The 23,905-nt window shown below is 47.9% G+C and overlaps 1 protein-coding gene across 1 annotated transcript in view; it reads right to left on the bottom strand.

The window, feature by feature from the left end:
* Nucleotides 1–23,905, bottom strand: part of ace (angiotensin I converting enzyme (peptidyl-dipeptidase A) 1) — a 534,228-nt gene that overhangs the window by 329,141 nt on the left and 181,182 nt on the right. Inside the window, exons 9-10 of the mRNA XM_072486945.1 lie at nucleotides 1,948–2,092; nucleotides 1,749–1,847 (exon numbers count right to left, since the gene is read on the bottom strand). Of these exons, the coding sequence (XP_072343046.1) occupies nucleotides 1,749–1,847; nucleotides 1,948–2,092 (244 nt within the window). The remainder of the gene's footprint in view (nucleotides 1–1,748; nucleotides 1,848–1,947; nucleotides 2,093–23,905) is intronic.

Here is a 23,905-nt window from a genome sequence, read left to right on the forward strand (position 1 = left end):
TTTGAACAGAGTCGCATGACGAGCATGTTTAGCCTGGTGTTTTCCGGCACTCGCAGTGCTGAGAAACATCAAGCCAACTATCGGCTCTGTTTCAATTTGGGGCCTCATCAGGGAACGCCCTGCCGAGGCCACACACAGTTCAGTTCCCTGCACTGAGGAGCTCCACTCAAAGAACAAAGAACAAAGAAAAGTACAGCACAGGAACTCGCCGGATCTCTTCAATGCAGGAAGAGATCAGGACTCCATTGTCACCCCGACGCGACCCTCGCACCCTTCCCCGCCCTCACAGCATTCACCGCACCCCACGTCACATGTGCAGGGCACCCCCTGGTCCGATCCCCGACCCCCAGGACAAATACCAGCCTGGCACCTTAGCACCACCAGTCTGACACCAGGGAGGTGCCAGGGTGCCAGACTGGTAGTGGCAGTCTGACAGTACCAAGGTACCCGGGAGTGCTGGGGTGCCACGCAACCCAGAGGGCAACCACCTGGGGCCTCCCATCCTCTGGAGGAGCCCCACAAGTGCCGATCTGTAAATAGGGACCAGCATTGAACGTCACTCCCCCAAGGTCTCCAAGGCGATGGGGTTAGATCCCAATGCCTCAGGTATCTGTCTCACTCTAATATGCAGATTTGCGAAATAGTGATCCCGCCCCACAATGGACTAGATTCAGACTGTGACATCTCCTGAGATCATGTTAGATCTTGCGATGCGTGGTGAGTTGGGTAGGTCCAGGAAGGGGGATCACACAGCATCTACCGGTCGCACTGCAACGTGGCCGATAGATCACTCCCTGGCACTGTGAGGTAACAGTGGTGCTGTAAATGGTTAGTCCCATTTAGCTTCACAAATAACTATTGGCCTCGGCCTCCTCTACCCTGGTCCAACAAAGTTCCCCATACAAGAAAAGCTGCTTCCCTTCCCTTGATATCTGCCAGGAAGACAACCTCGCCTGCTGCACATCTTGTATAGAATCCACAGAATTTCTACAGTCAGAAGGTGGCCATTTGGCCCATTGAGTCTGCCCCAATCCTCCTAAGGAGCACCCTACTTAGGCCCACTTCCCTGCCCTACCCAATAACCCCATCGAACTTGCACATCTTTGGATACTAAGGGTCAAACTTTAGCATGGCCAATCTACGTCGACACTCCGAAAGAGCACTTTAGCTAGGCTCACACCGCTCCCCCCCCTCCCCCGCATTGATCACAGCCAATCCACCTAACCTGCACATCTTTGGGCTTTGTACAATTTAATTTGCCGTCACAAAGGTACAATTTAATCCACGTTCTTTAATGATCAAGCATTAAAAATTGGTTCAAGCTGCTTGCCGTTAGGAATCCTGATCCACCTTTCATCCGTCGCAAACTTACGTTTCAACTTGTATCCCACCATCAGAAGAATGACATTGCATCCCGCACAATTAAGTCCCCTCACCCGCCTCATTTCCCACTCTCGGGAACTTTAGTCAATTCTGCTCTGAGTTCCTAATGCCTTTGCTAATGACATGATTGAAGGAACTCTGTCTGAGTTCCTGTATGGAATTCTCCGGTCCGCCAGCTGCATGTTTCTCGGCCGCGTGCGTTTTGCTGGCAGTGCGATTCTATCTTCCCGCCACTTGTCAATGGGAATCCCTATTGTAAGCACCCCACGCCACCGCGAATCCACTGGCGAGGGTGCAATGCCAGCGGGAAAATTGAATCGCAACGACCGGAGAATTCCTGCTCCTTTTCCTTTGGGCAACATTACCTGATGTAAGGTGTGACTGCCGGGATGTGGTACTTGGCACCAGGATCAAAGTTTGTTTCATCCCTTGGAAGTGGTGGGCAGATCCCTTGGTACTTTGTCCTGGAAAGCAAGAGCATTCAGAAAATAATTCCCAAAACAGATCCCAAAAGTCAGATCAACCTCACGCCATTACCACTTGTTGCCCCATTGATGCATTTACCTCAGATACCACCATTCATAGTTATAGTTCTTTGGTGAAGTCCGCCCACTGAACACTCCCCAACGCCATTGGTCTATCAGATATCCAAATGGAAGGAAGGCAATTTTTTCCAAGGCCATTTTCAGGAGGTAGTTAATGTCGGTTTCTGTCAAGGAAATAAAGGGTTGAGTAAGCTGAAGCTGAGCATGCAATCTTATTTCCCTTGCTAAGATTTTCATCTTTCCCAGTTTTCTGTCCTGAAGGTGCTGACGCTGTTTGGGTTATAATGTCATGTACAGCTACCCCTCCAGTACCCCACCCAGATGGGCAGATAAACTATTGAGCTCCTGGCGACAGGAGAGATTTTAAGGCTTTCGACAGGGTGCACTAGGAGACTGATTGAAGTGAGGGAAATACAAATACAAAGTAAAACTCGAAAAAGCAAATGAGATAGTGTGAAAATAATGCAGATATAGTACATGCCTACGATTACAAAACGATTGTCCAAGGCAGTTAAAAGCAGACTGTTTCAAGTCATTGTAGTTGGCATCAAAGCAATATTCTTGCCCTCTGTGCTGCTGGAGTAGAGAGGAGAAAATCAACCAGAGTTCCTGCCCTGATCACCACTCAGCCATTCCTTTTGCAATGTGCATGTGCACGGACCCAACATGGTTTGGTTGTGTTGCAATAGCCTGTGGATACTCATTCACTGTAACATCTGGAAGAATGGTCCCTTAGCGAGCAGTAAAATATGATGAATGTAAGAAATGTTCATATTTTATATTTTTTTACAGTAATGTTAGTAAATCCTAGGTTAAGAAGTATACAGTCAGTATGAATAGAACAAAGAACAAAGGACAATACAGCAGAGGAACAGGCCCTTTGGTCCTCCAGGCATGTACTGGACATGATACTGACCTTTGCCAAAGTCCTCAGCACTTCCTTGTACGTATCTCTCTATACCCATCCTATCCATGTGTTTGTCAAGGTGCCTTTTGAACGGCGTTAATGTATGTGCTTCCACAACCTCCCCTGCCAATGCGCTTCAGGCACTCACCACCATCTGCGTAAAAAAACCTGCCTCGCACGTCTCCTCTAAACTTTTCCCCATGGACCTTAAACCTATGCCCCTTGTGACTGGCCCCTGCATCCTGGGAAAGGGTGCCTGCCCATCTACTCTATCCATGCCCCTCATAATCTTGTAGACCTCTATAAGGTCACCCATCAACCTCCGTCTTTCTAATGAAAATAATCCGAGTCTATTCAGCCTCTCCACATAGCTAATACCCTCCAGACTGGGCAACATCCTGGTAAACCTCCTCCGCACCCTCTCCAAAGACTCCACATCCTTCTGGTAGTGTGGCGACCAGAATTGTGTGCAACATTCCAAATGCGGCGTGACCAAGGTTCTATACAACTGTGGCACGACTTGCCAGTTTTATACTTGATGCCCCGTCCAATGAAGGCAAGTATTCAGTATGCTTTCTTGACTACCTTGTCCACTTGTGTTGCCACCTTCAAAGATCCAGATCTGCACGTCTAGATCTCTCTGACTTTCTATATTCCTAAGAGTTTTGCCATTTACGGTATATTTCCCCTCTATGTGGGACCAAAATGCATTACCTCACATTTGTCCGGATTAAACTCCATTTGCCATTTCTCTACTCAAGTCTCCAACCTATATATATCCTGCTGTATCTTCTGATAATCCTGAACACTATCTGCCACTCCACCAACCTTGGTGTCATCTGCAAACTTACTAATCAGACCAGCTACATTTTCCTCCAAATCGTTTATGTATACTACAAACAACAGAGGCCCCAGCACAGATCACTGTGGAACACCACTAGTCACAACCTTCCATTCAGAAAAACACCCTTCTACTGCTACCCTTTGCCTTCTGTGACCGAGCCAGTTCTGTATCCATCTTACCACCTCACCTCTGATCCTGTGTGATTTCACCTTTTGTACCAGCCTGCCATGAGGCAACTTGTCAAAGCTTTACAAAAAACAACATCCATCGCACTTCCCTCATCAATCTACTAGAACTGTGATTGTGGTGTTGTAAAAGTGAGGTAATCATTGATTTTCAGGTAAAGTGTTCTGCTAATAGATCTTGAGAAACCATTTACTTGTTTACGGATAGCTAGCTAATTGAATATTGTTCACATTTGAAGGACCCCTGGGGTATAGACAATTTATGAGGGGCACTGTGTTTGGTCCTGGCTAAACAAGTCAAGAGACATATTATGAGAAGAGACAAAAGAATGCTTTATGTTTTGGATACAGATTATGTTGTTAATGGGAGGAGCCAAGTTTGTCTGAGAGGCAATTGGTCCTAGAATTTTCATTTGAACAGAAGTGTTTCAGTTTAGCCCTGATAGGTTACCTCACCAAGGATTCTCCACATAGAAAAGCAAGTAGAAATCCATTTGTTATATTTACTCATCAGTGGTATTTGAAATATATTGGTTTGCTTAATTGGAATATAGTGGCAGGTTCAGGAAGTAAGGTAAGTTTTTCTCTTTACCTAAGAATTGTTGTAACTGTTACCTGTAAAGCTATTTTTGCGTTACTAATGTGATTAATTCTGTGGTTAAATTAAATTTCAATTAAAGAGCAATTTAACACGGCTAATCCACCTATCCTGCACATCTTTGGCTTGTGGGGGGAGACCCATGCAGACATGGTGAGAATGTGGAAACTCCACATGGACAGTGACCCGGGGCCAGGATCGAACTCGAGTCCTCGGTGCAGTGAGGCAGCAGTGCTAATCACTGCATCACCGTGCTGTCCTAAAATTAAAAAGTTTCTTTTAACGTAAAAGATACCTATTGGTTAGTGTTGGAACATAGAACATAGAACGATACAGCGCAGTACAGGCCCTTCGGCCCACGATGTTGCACCGACATGGGAAGTCAAAAAACAAAAGCCATCTAACCTACACTATGCCATTAGCATCCATATGCTTATCCAATAAACTTTTAAATGCCCTCAATGTTGGCGAGTTCACTACTGTTGCAGGTAGGGCATTCCACGGCCTCACCACTCTTTGCGTAAAGAACCTACCTCTGACCTCTGTCCTATATCTATTACCCCTCAGTTTAAGGCTATGTCCCCTCGTGCTAGCCATTTCCATCCGCGGGAGAAGGCTCTCACTGTCCACCCTATCTAACCCCCTGATCATTTTGTATGCCTCTATTAAGTCTCCTCTTAACCTCCTTCTCTCTAACAAAAACAACCTCAAGTCCATCAGCCTTTCCTCATAAAATTTTCCCTCCATACCAGGCAACATCCTGGTAAATCTCCTCTGCACCCGCCCCAAAGCTTCCACGTCCTTCCTATAATGAGGTGACCAAAATTGTACGCAATACTCCAAATGCGGCCGTACCAGTGTTTTGTACAGCTGCAACATGACCTCCTGACTCCGGAACTCAATCCCTCTACCAATAAAGGCCAACACTCCATAGGCCTTCTTCACAACCCTATCAACCTGGGTGGCAACTTTCAGGGATCTATGTACATGGACACCGAGATCCCTCTGCTCATCCACACTTCCAAGAACTTTACCATTAGCCAAATATTCCGCATTCCTGTTATTCCTTCCAAAGTGAATCACCTCACACTTCTCTACATTAAACTCCATTTGCCACCTCTCAGCCCAGCTCTGCAGCTTATCTATGTCCCTCTGTAACCTGCAACATCCTTCCGCACTGTCGACAACACCACCGACTTTAGTGTCGTCTGCAAATTTACTCACTCACCCTTCTGCGCCCTCCTCTAGGTCATTTATAAAAATGACAAACAGCAACGGCCCCAGAACAGATCCTTGTGGTACGCCACTTGTAACTGAACTCCATTCTGAACATTTCCCATCAACCACCACCCTCTGTCTTCTTTCAGCTAGCCAATTTCTGATCCACATCTCTAAATCACCCTCAATCCCCAGCCTCCGTATTTTCTGCAATAGCCTATCAAACGCTTTACTGAAATCCATATACACCACATCAACTGCTCTACCCTCATCTACCTGTTCAGTCACCTTCTCAAAGAACTCGATAAGGTTTGTGAGGCATGACCTACCCTTCACAAAGCCATGCTGACTATCCCTAATCATATTATTCCTATCTAGATGATTATAAATCTTGTCTCTTATAATCCCCTCCAAGACTTTACCCACAACAGACGTGAAGCTCACCGGTCTATAGTTGCCGCGATTGTCTCTACTCCCCTTCTTGAACAAAGGGACCACATTTGCTATCCTCCAGTCCTCTGGCACTATTCCTGTAGCCAATGATGACATAAAAATCAAGGCCAAAGGCTCAGCAATCTCTTCCCTGGCTTCCCAGAGAATCCTAGGATAAATCCCATCAGGCCCCGGGGACTTATCTATTTTCAGCCTGTCCAGAATTGCCAACACCTCTTCCCTTCGTACCTCAATGCCATCTATTCTAATAGCCTGGGTCTCAGCATTCTCCTCCACAACATTCTCTTTTTCCTGAGTGAATCCTGACGAAAAATATTCATTTAGTATTTCTTCAGACTCCACACACAACTTCCCATCCCTGTCCTTGACTGGCCCTACTCTTACCCTAGTCATTCTTTTATTCCTGACATACCTATAGAAAGCTTTTGGGTTTTCCTTGATCCTACCTGCCAAATATTTCTCTTGTCCCCTCCTTGCTCGTCTTAGCTCTCTCTTTAGATCCTTCCTCGCTACCTTGTAACTATCAAGCGCCCCAACTGAAACTTCACACCTCATCTTCACATAGGCCTACTTCTTCCTCTTAACAAGAGATTCCACTTCTTTGGTAAACCACGGTTCCCTCGCTCGACGCCTTCCTCCCTGCCTGACCGGTACGTACTTATCAAGAACACGCAGTAGCTGTTCCTTGAACAAGCTCCACATATCCAGTGTGCCCAACACTTGCAGCCTACTTCTCCAACCTATCCCCCCCCAAGTCATGTCTAATGGCATCATAATTGCCCTTCCCCCAGTTATAACTCTTGCCCTGCGGGGTATACTTATCCCTTTCCATCACTAACGTAAACGTCACCGAATTGTGGTCACTGTCCCCAAAGTACTCACCTACCTCCAAATCTAACACCTGGCCTGGTTCATTACCCAAAACCAAATCCAATGTGGCCTCTCCTCTTGTTGGCCTGTCAACATATTGTATCAGGAAACTCTTCTGCATACATTGTACAAAAAAACGAGCCATCTAATGTACTCGAACTATATCTTTTCCAGTCAATATTTGGAAAGTTAATGTCTCCCATAATAACCACCCTGTTACTTTCGCTCTTATCCAGAATCATCTTCGCCATCCTTTCCTCTACATCCCTAGAACTATTTGGAGGCCTATAAAAAACTCCCAACAGGGTGACCTCTCCTTTCCTGTTTCTAACCTCAGCCCATACTACCTCAGAAGAAGAGTCCCCATCTAGCATCCTCTCCGCCACCGTAATACTGTTTTTGACTAGCTGCGCCACACCTCCCCCTCTTTTGCCTCCTTCTCTGAGCTTACTAAAACACCTAAACCCCGGAACCTGCAACAACCATTCCTGTCCCTGCTCTATCCATGTCTCCGAAATGGCCACAACACCGAAGTCCCAGGTATCAACCCATGCTGCCAGTTCCCCTACCTTATTTCGTATACTCCTGGCATTGAAGTAGACACACTTCAAACCACCTACCTGAACGCTGGCCCCCTCCTGCGAAATCAATTCTGTGCTCCTGACCTCGATACTCTCAATCTCTCGTACCCTAAAACTACAATCCAGGTTCCCATGCCCCTGCTGCATTAGTTTAAACCTCCCCCCCCCCCAAAGAGCACTAACAAATCTCCCCCCCCAGGATATTTGTGGCCCTCAGGTTCAGGTGTAGACCATCCTGTCTGTCGAGGTCCCACCTTCCCCAGAAAGAGCCCCAGTTATCCAGAAATCTGAATCCCTCCCGCCTGCACCATCCCTGTAGCCACGTGTTTAATTGCTCTCTCTCCCTATTCCTCATCTCATTATCACGTGGCACGGGCAACAACCCAGAGATAACAACTCTGTTTGTTCTCATTCTGAGCTTCCATCCTAGCTCCCTGAAAGCCTGCCTGACATCCTTGTCCCCTTTCCTACCTATTTCGTTAGTGCCAATGTGGACCACGACTTGGGGCTGCTCCCCCTCCCCCTTAAGGACCCGGAAAACACGATCCGAGACATCACTTACCCTTGCACCTGGGAGGCAACATACCAAACGTGAGTCTCTCTCGCTCCCACAAAATCTCCTATCTGTGCCCCTGACTATCGACTCCCCAATTACTAATGCTCTGCAACTCTCCCCCCTTCCCTTCTGAGCAACAGGGACAGACACCGTGCCAGAGGCCCATACCCCGTGGCTTACCCCTGGTAAGTCCCCCCCCCACAAGTATCCAAAGCGGTATACTTGTTACTCAGGGGAACGACCGCAGGGGATCCCTGCACTGACTGCTTCTTCCCAGTCCCTCTTACAGTTACCCATCTATCTCCAATCTTTGGTGAAACTAATTCCCTGAAGCTGCTATCTATGACCCCCTCTGCCTCCCGAATGATCCGAAGTTCATCCAACTCCAGCTCCAGTTCCCTAACTCGGTCTTGGAGGAGCTGGAGATGGCAGCACTTCCTGCAGGTAAAATCAGCAGGGACACTAACGGCATCCCTCACCTCAAACATCCTGCAGGAGGAACATTGCACTCCCTTCCCTGCCATCCCTCTAACCTCCAACCAAGATCTGGTTAATAAATAAATAAATAAAATATATATATAATAATAATATAATATGGCACTTACCTCACACCAATGGGTCTTATTATTAGGTTAGAGGAGGAGGGCGGGTGGGAGACACTACACGTGTAGTGTCTCGGGTTTCCTCTCCACCAGAATTTATTGGTCCGCGGGTCGAACTTCCGGTTCCCGCCTTATATAAAAAAATAAAAAATAAAACAGAAAAGAAGAACAGACACGGGGCCAGGTAAGGGTTTTTAAAGTAAATACTCACCTCCCAGAAGGCCCCTGAGCACCGCTCCCGCCGAAATTCAAAGGGCTGCTCCTGCAAAGGTAAGGGTTTTTAAAGTAAATACTCACCTCCCAGAAGGCCCCTGCGCACTGCTCCCGCCGAAATTCAAAGGAGTTATCACTTCTGCAATGCAGTTACATTTCTTCATAGGTTTACAAATTGCAAGTAGTTGGTTTCTCGTCCAGAATCCACAATACAAAGCAAATTGAAGCATGAGGAAACCATTCGGCCCTTTGAGCCTGCTCTGCCATTCATTATGATCATGGCTGATCATCAAGTTCAATACCCTGATCCAGCTTTCCCCCCCATATTCCTTGATACCTTTACCTCCAAGAGCTATATCTAACTCCTTGAAATTACACAACATTTTGGCCTCAACTACTTTTTGTGATAAGTGAATTCCACAGATACACCACTCTCTGGGTGAAGAAATCACTCCTCACCTCAGTCCTAAAACGTTTACCCCTTATCCTCAAACTATGACCCCTAGTTTTGGACACCCCACCGTCGGGAACATTCTTTCTGAATCTACCCTGTTCAATCCTGTTAGAATTTTATAAGATTCTATGAGATCCACTCTCACTCTTCTAAACTCCAATGAATTTAATCCGGACCGACTTAGTTTCTCCTCATATAACAGTCCCGCCATCCCAGGAATCAGCCTGGTAAAGCTTTGCTGCACTTCCTCCATAGCAAGAACATCCTTCCTTAACCAAAACTGCACACAATACTCCAGGTGTGGCCTCACTAATGCTCTACAATTGTAGTAAAACATCTCTATTCCTTTATGCAAATCCTCTCGCTATGAAGACCAATGTACCATTTGCCTTCTTTACTGCCTGCTGTACCTGTGCACTTACTTTCAGTGACTGATGCACGAAGGCAACAATATCTCGCTGAGTATTCACCTCTCTCAATTTACACCCATTCAAATAATAATCTGCCTTCCTATTTTTGTTACCAAAGAGGATAACCTCACATTTATCCACATAGAATCATAGAATAGAATCATAGAAGTTTACAGCATGGAAACAGGCCCTTCGGCCCAACCAGTCCATGCCGCCCAGTTTTTTACCATTAAGCTAGTCCCAGTTGCCCGCACTTGGCCCATAACCCTCTATACCCATCTTACCCATGTAACCATCTAAATGCTTTTTGAAAGACACAATTGTACCCGCTTCTACTACTACCTCTGGCAGCCCATTCCAGACACTCACTACCCTCTGAGTGAAGAAATTGCCCCTCTGGGCCCTTCTGAATCTCTCCCCTCTCACCTTAAACCTATGCCCTCTAGTTTTAGACTCCCCTACCTTTGGGAAAAGATGTTGACTATCTACCTTATCTATGCCCCTCATTATTTTATAGACCTCTATAAGATCACCCCTAAGCCTCCTACGCTCCAGGGAAAAAAGTCCCAGTCTATCCAGCCTCTCCTTATAACTCAAACCATCAAGTCCCGGCAACATCCTAGTAAATCTTTTCTGCACTCTTTCTAGTTTAATAATATCCTTTCTATAATAGGGTGACCAGAACTGCACACAGTATTCCAAGTGTGGCCGTACCAATGTCTTGTACAACTTCAACAAGACGTCCCAACTCCTATATTCAATGTTCTGACCAATGAAACCAAGCATGCCGAATGCCTTCTTCACCACCCTGTCCACCTGCGACTCCACCTTCAAGGAGCTATGAACCTGTACTCCTAGATCTCTTTGTTCTATAACTCTCCCCAACGCCATACCATTAACTGAGTAGGTCCTGGCCTGATTCGATCTGCCAAAATGCATCACCTCACATTTATCTAAATTAAACTCCATCTGCCATTCGTCGGCCCACTGGCCTAATTGATCAAGATTCCGTTGCAATCCTAGATAACCTTCTTCACTATCCACTATGCCACCAATCTTGGTGTCATCTGCAAACTTACTAACCATGCCTCCTAAATTCTCATCCAAATCATTAATATAAATCACAAATAACAGTGGACCCAGCACCGATCCCTGAGGCACACCACTGGTCACAGGCCTCCAGTTTGAAAAACAACCCTCTACAACCACCCTCTACAACCACATTATACTGCATTTGCGATGCATATGCCCACTCACTCAACCTGTCCAAATCCCACTGAAGCATTTCTGCATCCTCCTCACAGCTCATCCATCCACCCAAATTTGCATCAGGGTCGGGATTCTCCGAGCCCGCGTTATGTTGGAGAATCGCCGTGGGAACGCGAGATTCCTGCCATGCCACTATGACGCCGGGCCGTCGATTCTCCGGCGGCAATCGCGCCCACGCGGTTGCAGCGACACCGGTCGGGAGCCGCTGAAATAGGTCCCCGCGGCATACACCACTCTGGTGTTTACGCCGGCAACAACACCTGCCTGGGATTTTGGAGAATCCTGGCCCATGACTGCCTAATGTCGGTTGAATAAAGTCTGCCTAACTCCAAGTTTGAGTTTTGAAAGCCTATATTGACTGGCAGAGAAAGCTTCTCTCTCATCTCTTTCACAATCTAAGGCTCACCCAAAGTGCATCAGAGCTCATGAAATACTTTTTTAAGTGTATCTAGGAAAAACAGTAGCCAATTTGTGCACAGCAAGCTCCCACAAACAGATATGTGATAATACCCAGAAAACCCATTTGAATGATGTTGTTTGCACGGTAGCCCATGTCACCCTGGAGAATCCCTTTGCTCTCTTTTAAAATAATGGCCGGGATTCTCCGATCTCCGACGCCGAATTTGCTTTCACTGATCGGCCGGAGAATCCCCGTTTGCGCCTAAATCGGGGGGGCAGCGCCGCTTTTGCGAAACTCCGCCCAATCGAAAACGGCACCTGAGGCCCTCCCACAATGCTCTTCCCCGATGGGCCAAGTTCCCGACGGCATGGAACACTTATCCTATTTTTTGTTGTGAACCCGACGTGGCAGCTGCAGACTGAGTCCTGTTCCACGGGGCAGGATGGGCTTTGGCGGGGGCTGGGGACACTGGTGGGGGTTGGTCTGAGGGTGGTGAGCCTGGTCAAAGGGGGACAGTTTTGACTTCCGGTGGCAACCGTGGAGTGAGTGGTTGCACATTTGGTGGCTCCCGCTCATGGTTGGCTGTTTGGACCTTTTTCCCAGCTGACGGTGGAGCTGAGTGTTTGTAAAAGGTGCAGGAGGGGTGGAGGAAGAGAGTGTCCCACCGTTGTATGGATTCGTGGACCAGAAGTGGTGGAAAAAGGAGAGTACAATGGTCAAAACTTGATGTGGAGCCTGCGACACAGGGGAAGTTGGTGGAGGGTCAAAGTCCGAGCTTGCCGGCCCAGTGGTTGAGGGAAGACCTGATAGAGGTACACAAAATTATGAGGGGCATAGACAGAGTGGATAGTCAGAGGCTTTTCCCCAGGGTAGAGGGGTCAATTACTAGGGGGCATAGGTTTAAGGTGAGAGGGGCAAGGTTTAGAGTAGATGTATGAGGCAAGTTTTTTACGCAGAGGGTAGTGGGTGCCTGGAACTCACTACCGGAGGAGGTGGTGGAAGCAGGAACGATAGTGACATTTAAGGGGCATCTTGAAAAATACATGAATAGGATGGGAATAGAGGGATACGGACCCAGGAAGTGTAGAAGATTGTAGTTTAGTCGGGCAGCATTGTCGGCACGGGCTTGGAGGGCCGAAGGGCCTGTTCCTGTGCTGTACATTTCTTTGTTCTTTGTTTGTTTGTTAGTGGTCGACGGTTCAGTTAGTGAGCTTCCTCCACGAGAAATTTGCCCATCAGAGGAAGGAGAACTTGGAGGACATGGCCAGGGTGGTGGATTCGATAAAGGTGGCGTTGACCGCATGGAGATGAGATTAGAGGTCCAGGGCCAGGCGATCAGAAGGTGGAGGAGGCGGTGGTGGAGCACGAGGAGCAGCTTGCCTCGATGGCTGCAAAGATGGGTTTGATGAGAGATCAACAGAGGAGGCTGCCGGACAAGGTGGAGGACTTGGAGAATAGATCGCGCAGGCAGAACTTGAGGATCGTGGGTCTGCCGGAGGGCGGCGAGGGAGCGGACGCCGGTGCATATGTGGCACGGATGTTTGAGAAGCTGCTGGGTGAAGGAGCGTTGGCTCGGCTCTTGGAGGCGGACAGGGCGCTTATGAGGAAGCCGCAAGGAAATGAGCCGCCGAGGGTGATGGTGGTATGAATGCACCGGTTCCTGGATAAGGAACGGATTTTGAGGTGGGTCAGGCAGGCGAGGCGCCGCACTTGGGAAGGCAGCGAGCTGCGTGTCTATCAGGTCCTGGATGCAGAGCTGGCCAAAAGGAGGGTGAGCTTCAATCAGGTAGAGATGGCCCTCTTTAAGAAGGGGGTGAAGTTCAGCATGTTGTACCCAGCACGTCTGTGGGTAACGTACGAAGGCCAGGAACTCTATTTTGGGTCACCAGAGGGGGCGATGGAATTGATCAGAGACAATGGACTGGCAGGATAATGAGGACATTAAACTGTGGAGGGGATGTTCCTATCTTGTATCTTGGTTTTCTTCTGGTTTGTATGAACCACTTTTGCACTGTACTTGGGGCCATTGCTCTGTTTTGGGTTTATTTGTTTTTGATGGGGGGTTGCTCTTTTCTATATGTTGGGTGGGGATTGTAAAGTTTGTACTGGGATGATAGTTGAGCATGGGGAAGGGGAGTCAATGGATGCGCAGTGGAGGGTGAGCAGGTTATAAGTGTGTGGATGGGGGTTGGGATTGTTATTTTGTTATGGGATGGGGGGGGAAAGGGAGGCGGGGTAGACAGGGGAGGGACTGTTGAAGGGTGACATGGTAATGGTCGATGATGGTGGGTGCCCGAGGGCGGGCCTGATGGAGTGCGGGATGTGGGCTGGAGGCTGGCCCAGGAGGGGGGGGGGTGCCCCCCGACCAGGCTGTTCACATGGAATGTGAGAGGGTTGAATGGGCCAGTCAAGTCTGTTCGCGCATCTGAAAAGCTTAAAGACGGACGTGGAAATTATACAGGAGACACACCTGAGGGGTATGGATCAGACTAGGCTAAGGAAGGCGTGGATAGGGCAGGTATTCCATTCGGGGCTAGATTCTAAAACAAGGGGAGTGGCGATTCTGATTAATAAGAGGGTGGCGTTTGAAGTGGGAAGTATAGTGGCGGACTCGGGGGGGCAGATACGTTATGGTGAGTGGGAAGCTGGAGGTGATGCTGGTGGTAATGGTAAACATTTATGCGCTGAACTGGGATGATGTAGAGTTCATGAGGTGGGTACTAGGGAAGATCCCGGATCTGGACTCGCATCGGCTGATTATGGGGAGGGACTTAAATACAGTTATGGATCCAAGGCTGTATTGGTTGAGTTCGCGGACAGGGAGGGTGTCAGCGGTTGCAAAGGAGCTCAAGGCATTTATGGGACAGATGGGGGGGTAGATCCGAGGAGGTTTTGGCAGCCGAGAGCGAAAGAATACTCATTCTTTTCCCATGTACACAAAGTGTGCTCCCGAATTGACTTTTTCGTTATGGATAGGACATTGTTGGCGGGGGTGGTGGACGTTGAGTACTCGCCGATAGTAGTGTCGGATCATGCCCTGCACTGGGTGGACTTACATGTGGGGGGGGTCTAGCGCCTGCACTGGAGGTTAGATGTAGGACTATTAGCAGAGGAGGAGGTGTGTGTGCGGGTGAGAGAGGCCATTCAGAGGTATGTGGAGATGAACGATACAAGGAGGTCTCAGCAGCTATGGTATGGGAGGCGCTAAAGGCAGTGGTGAGAGGGGAATTTATCTTGATACGGGCACACAGGGAGAAGGCGGAGTGGGTGGAGAAGATAGCTTAGTGAGGGAGATTCTCCAGGTGGGCAGGAGATACTCGGAGGCCCCAGAGGCAGAGTTGTTGAAGAAGCGGCAGAAGCTGCAGATGGAGTTTGGGTTGCTATCCACAGGGAAGGCAGTTGAGAAAAGGGGATGAATATGGGGAGAAGGCTAGCAGGATGCTAGCACACCAGTTAAGGAAATGGGAGGCGGCGAGGGAGATTGGGAAAGTGAAGGGCAGAGGAGGGAATATGATTTTGGACCCAGTGGGGGTGAATGGGATGTTCAGAGACTTCTACAGCAGGTTATACGAGTCGAAGCCCCCAGCCGGGGTGGAGGGGATGAGGCGGTTTTTGGAGGGATTGGAGTTTCCGTGGGTGGAGAAAGAGCTGATGGAGGGAAAAGGCGCCCCAATTGGACTGTTTGAAATGGTGGAGGGGCTGCAGGCAATGCAGTCAGGCAAGGTCCCGGGGCCGGGTGGGTACCCAGTGGAGTTTTATAAAAGGTTTTCAGGGGTGCTGGGGACCTTGCTGATAAGGGTGTCAATGAGGCTAGGGAGCGAGGGGTACTCCCTCCGACGATGTCACAGGCCTTTATCTCTCTCATCCTGAAGCGGGACAAGGACCCGGAACAATGCAGGTGGTATAGGCCAATCTCCCTTCTAAATGTAGAAGTCAAGCTGTTGGCCAAGATCTTGGCCTCGAGAATAGAGGATTGTGTGCCAGGGATGATAGGGGAGGACCAGACAGGGTTTGTGAAGGGGAGGCATTTAACGGCGAACATTAGAAGGACGCTAAATGCACTCATGGTGCCCTCCGAGGAAAGGGAGGTGGAGGTAGTGGTCGCCATGGAAGCGGAGAAGGCCTTTGATCGGGTGGAATTGGAATAGTTGTCCTGGGCGGTTCGGGTTTGGGCAGGGTTTTGTGGACTGGGTCCGGTTGCTGTACCAGGCACTGGTGGCGAATGTGCGTACGAACCGAGTGAGCTTGGGTTATATTAGGCTGCACCGAGCGCTGAGAGCGCCAGCGGGCGGGGGGGAGCATAGGGTCTCGCTATTTGCTAAGGGCCTACTTTTGTATTTTTATGACCCGCTGGGGGATTGGAGAGATTATGGGGATCCTAGGGGAGTACGATTCAGTGGCAAGAGAGGAGACTGGGGGGATGCCGTTCAAGGTGCTGGGAGGGAGCTTTCGATATTTTGGTATCCAGGTGGCACGGGAGTGGGAGCAGCTACACAAGCTGAATTTGGCTCAGTTAGTGGAGCAGATGAAGGGAAGTTTAGAAAATAGAACATAGAACATAGAAAAATACAGCACAGAACAGGCCCTTCGGCCCACGATGTTGTGCCGAACCTTTGTCCCAGATTAATCATAGATTATCATTGAATTTACAGTGCAGAAGGAGGCCATTCGGCCATTGGAAAGAGCACCCTACCCATAGTCAACACCTCCACCCAACACTAAGGGCAATTTATCATGGCCAATCCACCTAACCTGCACATCTTTGGACTGTGGTAGGAAACCGGAGCACCCGGAGGAAACCCACGCAGACACGGGATGTGCAGACTCCACACAGACAGTGACCCAAGGCGGAATCGAACCTGGGACCCTGGAACTGTGAAGCAATTATGCTATCCACAATGCTACCGTGGCTGCCCTTAAGAACAAATAAATCTACACTATATCATTTTACCGTAATCCATGTACCTATCCAATAGCTGCTTGAAGGTCCCTAATGGTTTGTTCCACCTGGGGAAAAAGTCTCTGACTGTCTACTCTATCTACTCTATCTATTCCCCTGATCATCTTATAAACCTCTACCAAGTCGCCCCTCATCCTTCTCCGTTCTAATGAGAAAAGGCCTAGCACCCTCAACCTTTCCTCGTAAGACCTACTCTCCATTCCAGGCAATATCCTGGTAAATCTCCTTTGCACCTTTTCCAAAGCTTCCACGTCCTTCCTAAAATGAGGCGACCAGAACTGTACACAGTACTCCAAATGTGGCCTTACCAAAGTTTTGCACAGCTGCATCATCACCTCTCGGCTCTTAAATTCAATCCCTCTGTTAATGAACGCTAGCACACCATAAGGCCTTCTTTACAGCTCTATCGACTTGAGTGGCAACTTTCAAAGATGTATGAACATAGACCCCAAGATCTCTCTGCTCCTCCACATTGCCAAGAACTCTACCGTTAACCCTGTATTCCGCATTCATATTTGCCCTTCCAAAATGGACAACCTCACACTTTTCAGGGTTAAACTCCATCTGCCACTTCTCAGCCCAGCTCTGCATCCTATCTATGTCTCTTTGCAGCCAACAACAGCCCTCCTCACTATCCACAACTCCACCAATCTTCGTATCATCTGCAAATTTACTGACCCACCCTTCAACTCCCTCATCCAAGTAATTAATGAAAATCACAAACAGCAGAGGACCCAGAACTGATCCCTGCGGTACGCCACTGGTAACTGGGATCCAGGCTGAATATTCGCCATCTACCACCACTCTCTGACTTCTATCGGTTAGCCAGCTCGTTATCCAACTGGCCAAATTTCCCATTATCCCATGCCTCCTTACTTTCTGCAGAAGTCTACCATGGGGAACCTGATCAAATGCCTTACTAAAATCCATGTACACTACATCCACTGCTTTACCTTCATCCACATGCTTGGTCACCTTCTCAAAGAATTCAATAAGACTTGTAAGGCAAGACCTACCCCTCACAAATCCGTGCTGACTATCCCTAATCAAGCAGTGTCTTTCCAGATGCTCAGAAATCCTATCCTTCAGTACCCTTTCCATGACTTTGCCTACCACCGAAGTAAGACTAACTGGCCTGTAATTCCCAGGGTTATCCCTATTCCCTTTTTTGAACAGGGGCACGACATTCGCCACTCTCCAATCCCCTGGTACCACCCCTGTTGACAGTGAGGACAAAAAGATCATTGCCAACGGCTCTGCAATTTCATCTCTTGCTTCCCATAGAATCCTTGGATATATCCCGTCAGGTCCGGGGGACTTGTCTATCCTCAAGTTTTTCAAAATGCCCAACACATCTTCCTTCCTAACAAGTATTTCCTCGAGCTTACCAGTCAGTTTCACACTGTCCTCTCCAACAATATGGCCCCTCTCATTTGTAAATACAGAAGAAAAGTACTCGTTCAAGACCTGTCCTATCTCTTCAGACTCAATACACAATCTCCCGCTACTGTCCTTGATCGGACCTACCCTCGCTCTAGTCATTCTCATATTTCTCACATATGTGTAAAAGGCCTCGGGCCTTTTTCCTCGTTATCACTGGCGGGGAGGGTGCAGACGGTAAAGATGATAGTTCTCCCGAGGTTTTTGTTCGTATTTTAGTGCCTACCTATATTTATCCCCAAGACTTTCTTTAAGAGGGCGAATGTGGTGATCTCAGGGTTTGTTCGGCGGGTAAAACCCTGCGGGTGAAGAAGGTGCTGCTGGAGCGGGGTCGAGGGGAGGGGTTGTTGGCCCTGCCAAATTTCAGAAACTACTACTGGGCGGCGAACATAGCAATGGTTAGGAAGTGGGTAGTGGGGGAAGGGTCGGTGTGGGAGCGGGTGGAGACGGCCTCATGTCGGGGCACAAGTTTAGGGGCACTGGTAATGGCACCTCTGCTGCTCTCACCAGCTCGGTACTTCACAAGCCTGGTGGCAGTGGCGGCCATCAGGGTGTGGGGACAGTGGCAGAAGCATATGGGAGTGGTGGGGGTGTCAGTATGGACACCTATTTGTGGCAACCACCAGTTTGCTCCGGGGGGCTGGATGGGGGGGTTTCAGAGGTGTTTGTTAATGGCATCTTTCCGTGCTTTGAGGATTTGGAGCAAGAGTTTGTGCTGCCTGGGGGGGAATGGGTTCCGATACCTGCAGGCGAAGGACTTTGTGCGGAGGCAGGGGATACAGGACAAGGTAGTGTCGAAAACAGGAGTGGGGGAGGGGAAGGTCTTGGAAATTTATAAAGAACTCATGGAATGGGAGGAAACACCGATAGGGGAGGTGAAGCGAAAATGGGAGGTAGAATTAGGCAAGGAATTGGAGGTGGGATTGTGGGAGGATGCCCTGAGTAGCGTTAACGCATCCTGGATTTATTGCGAGAATCAGAGAGGTACGTTCAGAGGGAGTACTGCCCATACACATAAGCAGAAGATCTGTCAACGAATACTTACAGAACCTCCAAGATGACAAATGTCTGTGAAATTCTTTCCTTGACTTTAATTGCATTAAAATTTCGTTTTTTTACTTCTATTCTGTAAATTCACACCCCCTATGGTGAAGATTGTCATCAAGAGAGAATGGACCAATGCTTTTCTTGATCTATATTAATAACCTACATGTGGGATTAGAAGACAATATGTCAAAATTTGCAGATGACATAAATTTGAAGCATTGTGAATTGTGAGGAGGATAGCGATTGATTTTATGAGGGTATAGACAGACTGGTGGAATGAGCAGACATGTTGCAGGTGGACATTATAATAATAATCTTTATTATTGTCACAAGTAGGCTTACGTTAACATGACAATGAGGTTTCTGTGAAAATCCCCAAGTCGCCACACTCCAGCGCCTATTCGGGTACATGGAGAGAGAATTCAGAATGTCCAATTCACCTAACAAGCACGTCTTCTGGGACTTTTGGGAGGAAAGTAGAACACCCGGAGGAAACCCACGCAGAGACAGGGAGAATGTGCAGACTCCGCACAGACAGTGATCCAAGCCGGGAATCGAACCCGGGTCCCTGGCTCTGTGAAGCAACAGTGCTAACCACTGTGCTCCCTCTACACTTCCCGTACCAGCCTCCCCGAACAGGCGCCGGAATGTGGTGACTAGGGGCTTTTCACAGTAACTTCATTTGAAGCCTACTTGTGACAATAAGCGATTTTCATTTCATTTCATTTCATTTCACTGTCCCCATCAAACACTGCCAGGGCAGGTACAGCACTGGGTTTGATACTAAGTTTTTTTTTTTGAATTTTCACTCCCTCTTTCTCCATTTCTGATGCAAGGATTAAAAGCCAGGCTGGGGATACATGTGTCAGGATCTTGGATGAGTTGAAGTGAGTGGCCACTCAGGGGCTGCAGGAACAGAACCCTATTACAAAGTATTTACAACACATAAAATGGACATTTAGCACAACAGGTCCGTGCTAGTGAAGATTTGGGGTTGGAAAGGTTTTTTAAATTATTTCAGGAAATATGGGTGTTGGTGGCTTTAGTACCCTTCCCTATTTGCCGTTGAGAAGGTGCTGTTGAGTTGCTTTCTTGAACCGCTTCAGTCCCTATGGTGTAGGTACACCCACTGTGCTGTACGGATGGGAATTCCATGATTTTAATTCAGTGAAAGAACAGCAATAAGTTTACAAGTCAGAATGGAGGGGAACTTGCAGGTGGTGGTGTTCCCATGTGTCTGTTGCCCTTGTCCTTCTCGGTGATAGAGGTCATGGCTTTGGAAGGTGTTGCCTCAGGAGCCTTGGTGAGTTGCACAGTGCGCCTTGTGAAATGGTACACACGGCTGCTACTGTGAATTAGTGGTGGAGGGAGTGAGTGTTTGAGAAAGGGATAGCAATCAATCGGGCTGTTTTGTCCTGGATAGTATTGAGCTGCTTGAGTGTTGTTGGAGCAGCACCCATCCAGACAAGTGGAAAGTATTCCATCACAATCCTGACTTATGCCTTGGGGATGGTGGACAGGTTTTGTGGAGTGAGGAAGTGATTTACTTGCCACAGGTTTTCTAATCTCTGACCTGCTCTTATAGCTACACAAGTTATATGGCTGGGTCAAATCTTGCCGAATATGGACTATTTCATTGCCTGAGAAACTGCGACCGGTGAAAATTTCAGTGGCGATAGGGCTGATACAGGAGCAGAGGTGGGTAATATTTGTGAGGATAGAAAAGATGTGTCTGTGATTCAGTACGCACAATCTGATTGTCTTCTTATCATTCTGGAAATCCAGGTAACTAATATCAACCCATTAAATGGATTTAATTCTTCAGGGTGGCAGGTGGAGATAGTGGTGTATTGGTAATGCCATTAGACTATTAATCCAGGGGTCTGGGATAATGCCTGGGGCAGGGGTTCAAAGGTTCTCGAGGGATAGATCAGGGATGTCTGGAGGTCAATGGGCCCCAAGGGAATGATACCCCCAGTCAGAAGGGGGCTTCTGATGGCATATACCCCCCAACCCACACCTTCCTGCACCAGAAGAAACTGTATTCCAATTTTGGTTACCCGTCGCCCCCCACTCTCCAATCCTCCCAATTTATCATCTGCTCACCAGCCTAATATTTGAGACTGGGTGGGAAAAAGCCCTTAAGTGGCCATTACTATCCACACGCAGCCCTGTGTGCCCCAACACAAAATTACCATCAGGTCTCTTGGGAGAGCAATTGGTTGTTCGGAGTTAGGAAACAGGTGAAAACCTGGATGAAGAGAAGAAGAATAAGTTGCCTGGGAAAATCACTGAACAGTTTGCGGAGAGAGAAATGGATGAACTGATCAAACTGGTCAATGGAGTTGTCTGATTGTCTGGAGACTTGGGCGGAGAGATGGCAGATGGAGTTTAATCCGGACAAATGTGAGGTAATGCATTTTGGAAGGGCTAATGCAGGTAGGGAATATACAGTGAATGGTAGAACCCTCAAGAGTATTGAAAGTCAAAGAGATCTAGGAGTACAGGTCCACAGGTCATTGAAAGGGGCAACACAGGTGGAGAAGGTAGTCAAGAAGGCATACGGCATGCTTGCCTTCATTGGCCGGGGCATTGAGTATAAGAATTGGCAAGTCATGTTGCAGCTGTATAGAACCTTAGTTAGGCCACACTTGGAGTATAGTGTTCAATTCTGGTCGCCACACTACCAGAAGGATGTGGAGGCTTTAGAGAGGGTGCAGAAGAGATTTACCAGAATGTTGCCTGGTATGGAGGGCATAAGCTATGAGGAGCGATTGAATAAACTCGGTTTGTTCTCACTGGAACGAAGGAGGTTGAGGGGCGACCTGATAGAGGTATACAAAATTATGAGGGGCATAGACAGAGTGGATAGTCAGAGGCTTTTCCCCAGGGTAGAGGGGTCAATTACTAGGGGGCATAGGTTTAAGGTGAGAGGGGCAATGTTTAGAGTAGATGTACGAGGCAAGTTTTTTACGCAGAGGGTAGTGGGTGCCTGGAACTCAGTACCGGAGGAGGTAGTGGAAGCAGGGACGATAGGGACATTTAAGGGGCATCTTGACAAATATATGAATAGGATGGGAATAGAAGGATACGGACCCAGGAAGTGTAGAAGATTGTAGTTTAGTCGGGCAGTATGGTCGGCGCGGGCTTGGAGGGCCGAAGGGCCTGTTCCTGTGCTGTACATTTCTTTGTTCTTTGTTCTTTGGAGTTGCACTTTATTGAAGTGATGGGGCTTATTGGGAAAAAGGTCCTCGTCTTGTTCCTAAACATTGCCCTCCCCCTTTATTTTATAAATTCTCACAGTCCTTGAACCTGGTGGTCAAGGAACTTTGAGCGTCTTATCAGTGTGCTCTGATTGCAGACATAGCAATTAGGTTTGTTGAACATTATAAATTATGATCTTAAAAAAGATAACAAATTCAAAGTTCAGGTGCTATTCAATACAATTTATCATTCACGAGGAATCATACAGGAGGATGGTAGCATTATGGTCTAGAAACATAATAATGAAATGTTGTTGCACAACACTATCTTAAATATTTTGAAATTCAACTTTGATTTTGTCCAATAGCAACTGCGTGTTGCATTTTGTTCTCTTATATTTTCTCCAATTTCATGATTATTATGCTTCATACATCAATTTTGCTTTTCCCCTTTAGGTCCCTCAATAATTAAAAATATATATTTTGGTTCATATCACAGGAGCAAAAAGCAGTTGTCCAATTCCTCTTTGAAAATTACTGTTGAATTAAAAAACCCTCCTTATCTGGGGCAGCAACTGGGTGCTCCGGTTTCCCCCCACAGTCCAAAGACATGCAGGTTAGGTGGGGTTAAAGGGTTCGAGTCGGGTAGTGGGCCTAGGTGGGTGCTCTTTCAGAGGGTCGATGCAGATTCAACGGGCCAAATTGCCCCCTTCTGCACTGTAGGGATCTTATGGATTCTATGGACACCAATAACGGGGCTATGTCCCCACGCCAGCATAAAAACGCTGGTGAATCATTCTGGACTTTCCTTAAGAAAGTCCTGAGTGATTCTCCTACCTGCAGGGCTCTGGAGTGCTTCTCACAGCTCTGGCTGCGGATATGGGGCCCCGCACATCCGGTCGGGAGCCCAAGCTTGCGCACGGCGGCGGCCTGCAGCAGCCGCCCCGTGGGACACGGCGGACTCGGACTGCGGAGCGGCACCAGACATGTAGGCCCACCCGAGATCGTGCACACCCGAGGATCCTCGACGCCCGATTGCCCCCCTGGCTGTCCATGAGCCCCCCCCCCCCCGGTGATTTATCCCCCCGCCCCCCTGAGTCCGCAGCCGCCACTGGCCATTCCCGACGGGCGATAGGTGGTTAGAGCCCCATGTGCTCCCTCTCCAGGGCCATCCTGCGTCAACATAGCAGTGGCAGAGGGATAGGCAGCTGGGTGAGACTCCCCCACTCTCCTCTATTTAAACAAATGAAACAAATAAACTAATTAGCAGTCAAAATCCCCTTAAAAGGGAATTGTAATAAAAAGGCAATTCTTTAAAGTAAACTTATCAAATTAAATTAAATTAAAATGTCACCTATTTGTACGCTTTTAAGTTGAACAAATTTAATAATAAATTGAACAAAATAAGAGGGGGTTGACAGACCCTGGTGATGCACTGTAACTAAAACAAAGCATCAAAAAATAAACGTTAAAAAAAATAAACTTTAAAAAAAATAAGTTTAATGTACCCAATTCTTTTTTTCCCAATTTAGAGGCAATTTAACGTGGCCAATCCACCTAGCCTGTACATTTTTGGGTTGTGGGGGTGAGACCCATGAGGAGAATGTGCAAACTCCACACGGATATTGACCCGGGCCGGGATCGAACCCGGATCCTTGGCGACAAAAAAATAAACGTAAATAACCGAACCAAAATATAAATTCTGGGGGTGATGATACACCCCAGTCGCTAAGGTGGCCATCAGTTGTGGAAGGCCTGAAGCATGCT

This window comes from Scyliorhinus torazame, chromosome 21 (genome assembly GCF_047496885.1).
Source record: "Scyliorhinus torazame isolate Kashiwa2021f chromosome 21, sScyTor2.1, whole genome shotgun sequence".
Classification (NCBI taxonomy): Eukaryota; Metazoa; Chordata; class Chondrichthyes; order Carcharhiniformes; family Scyliorhinidae; genus Scyliorhinus; species Scyliorhinus torazame.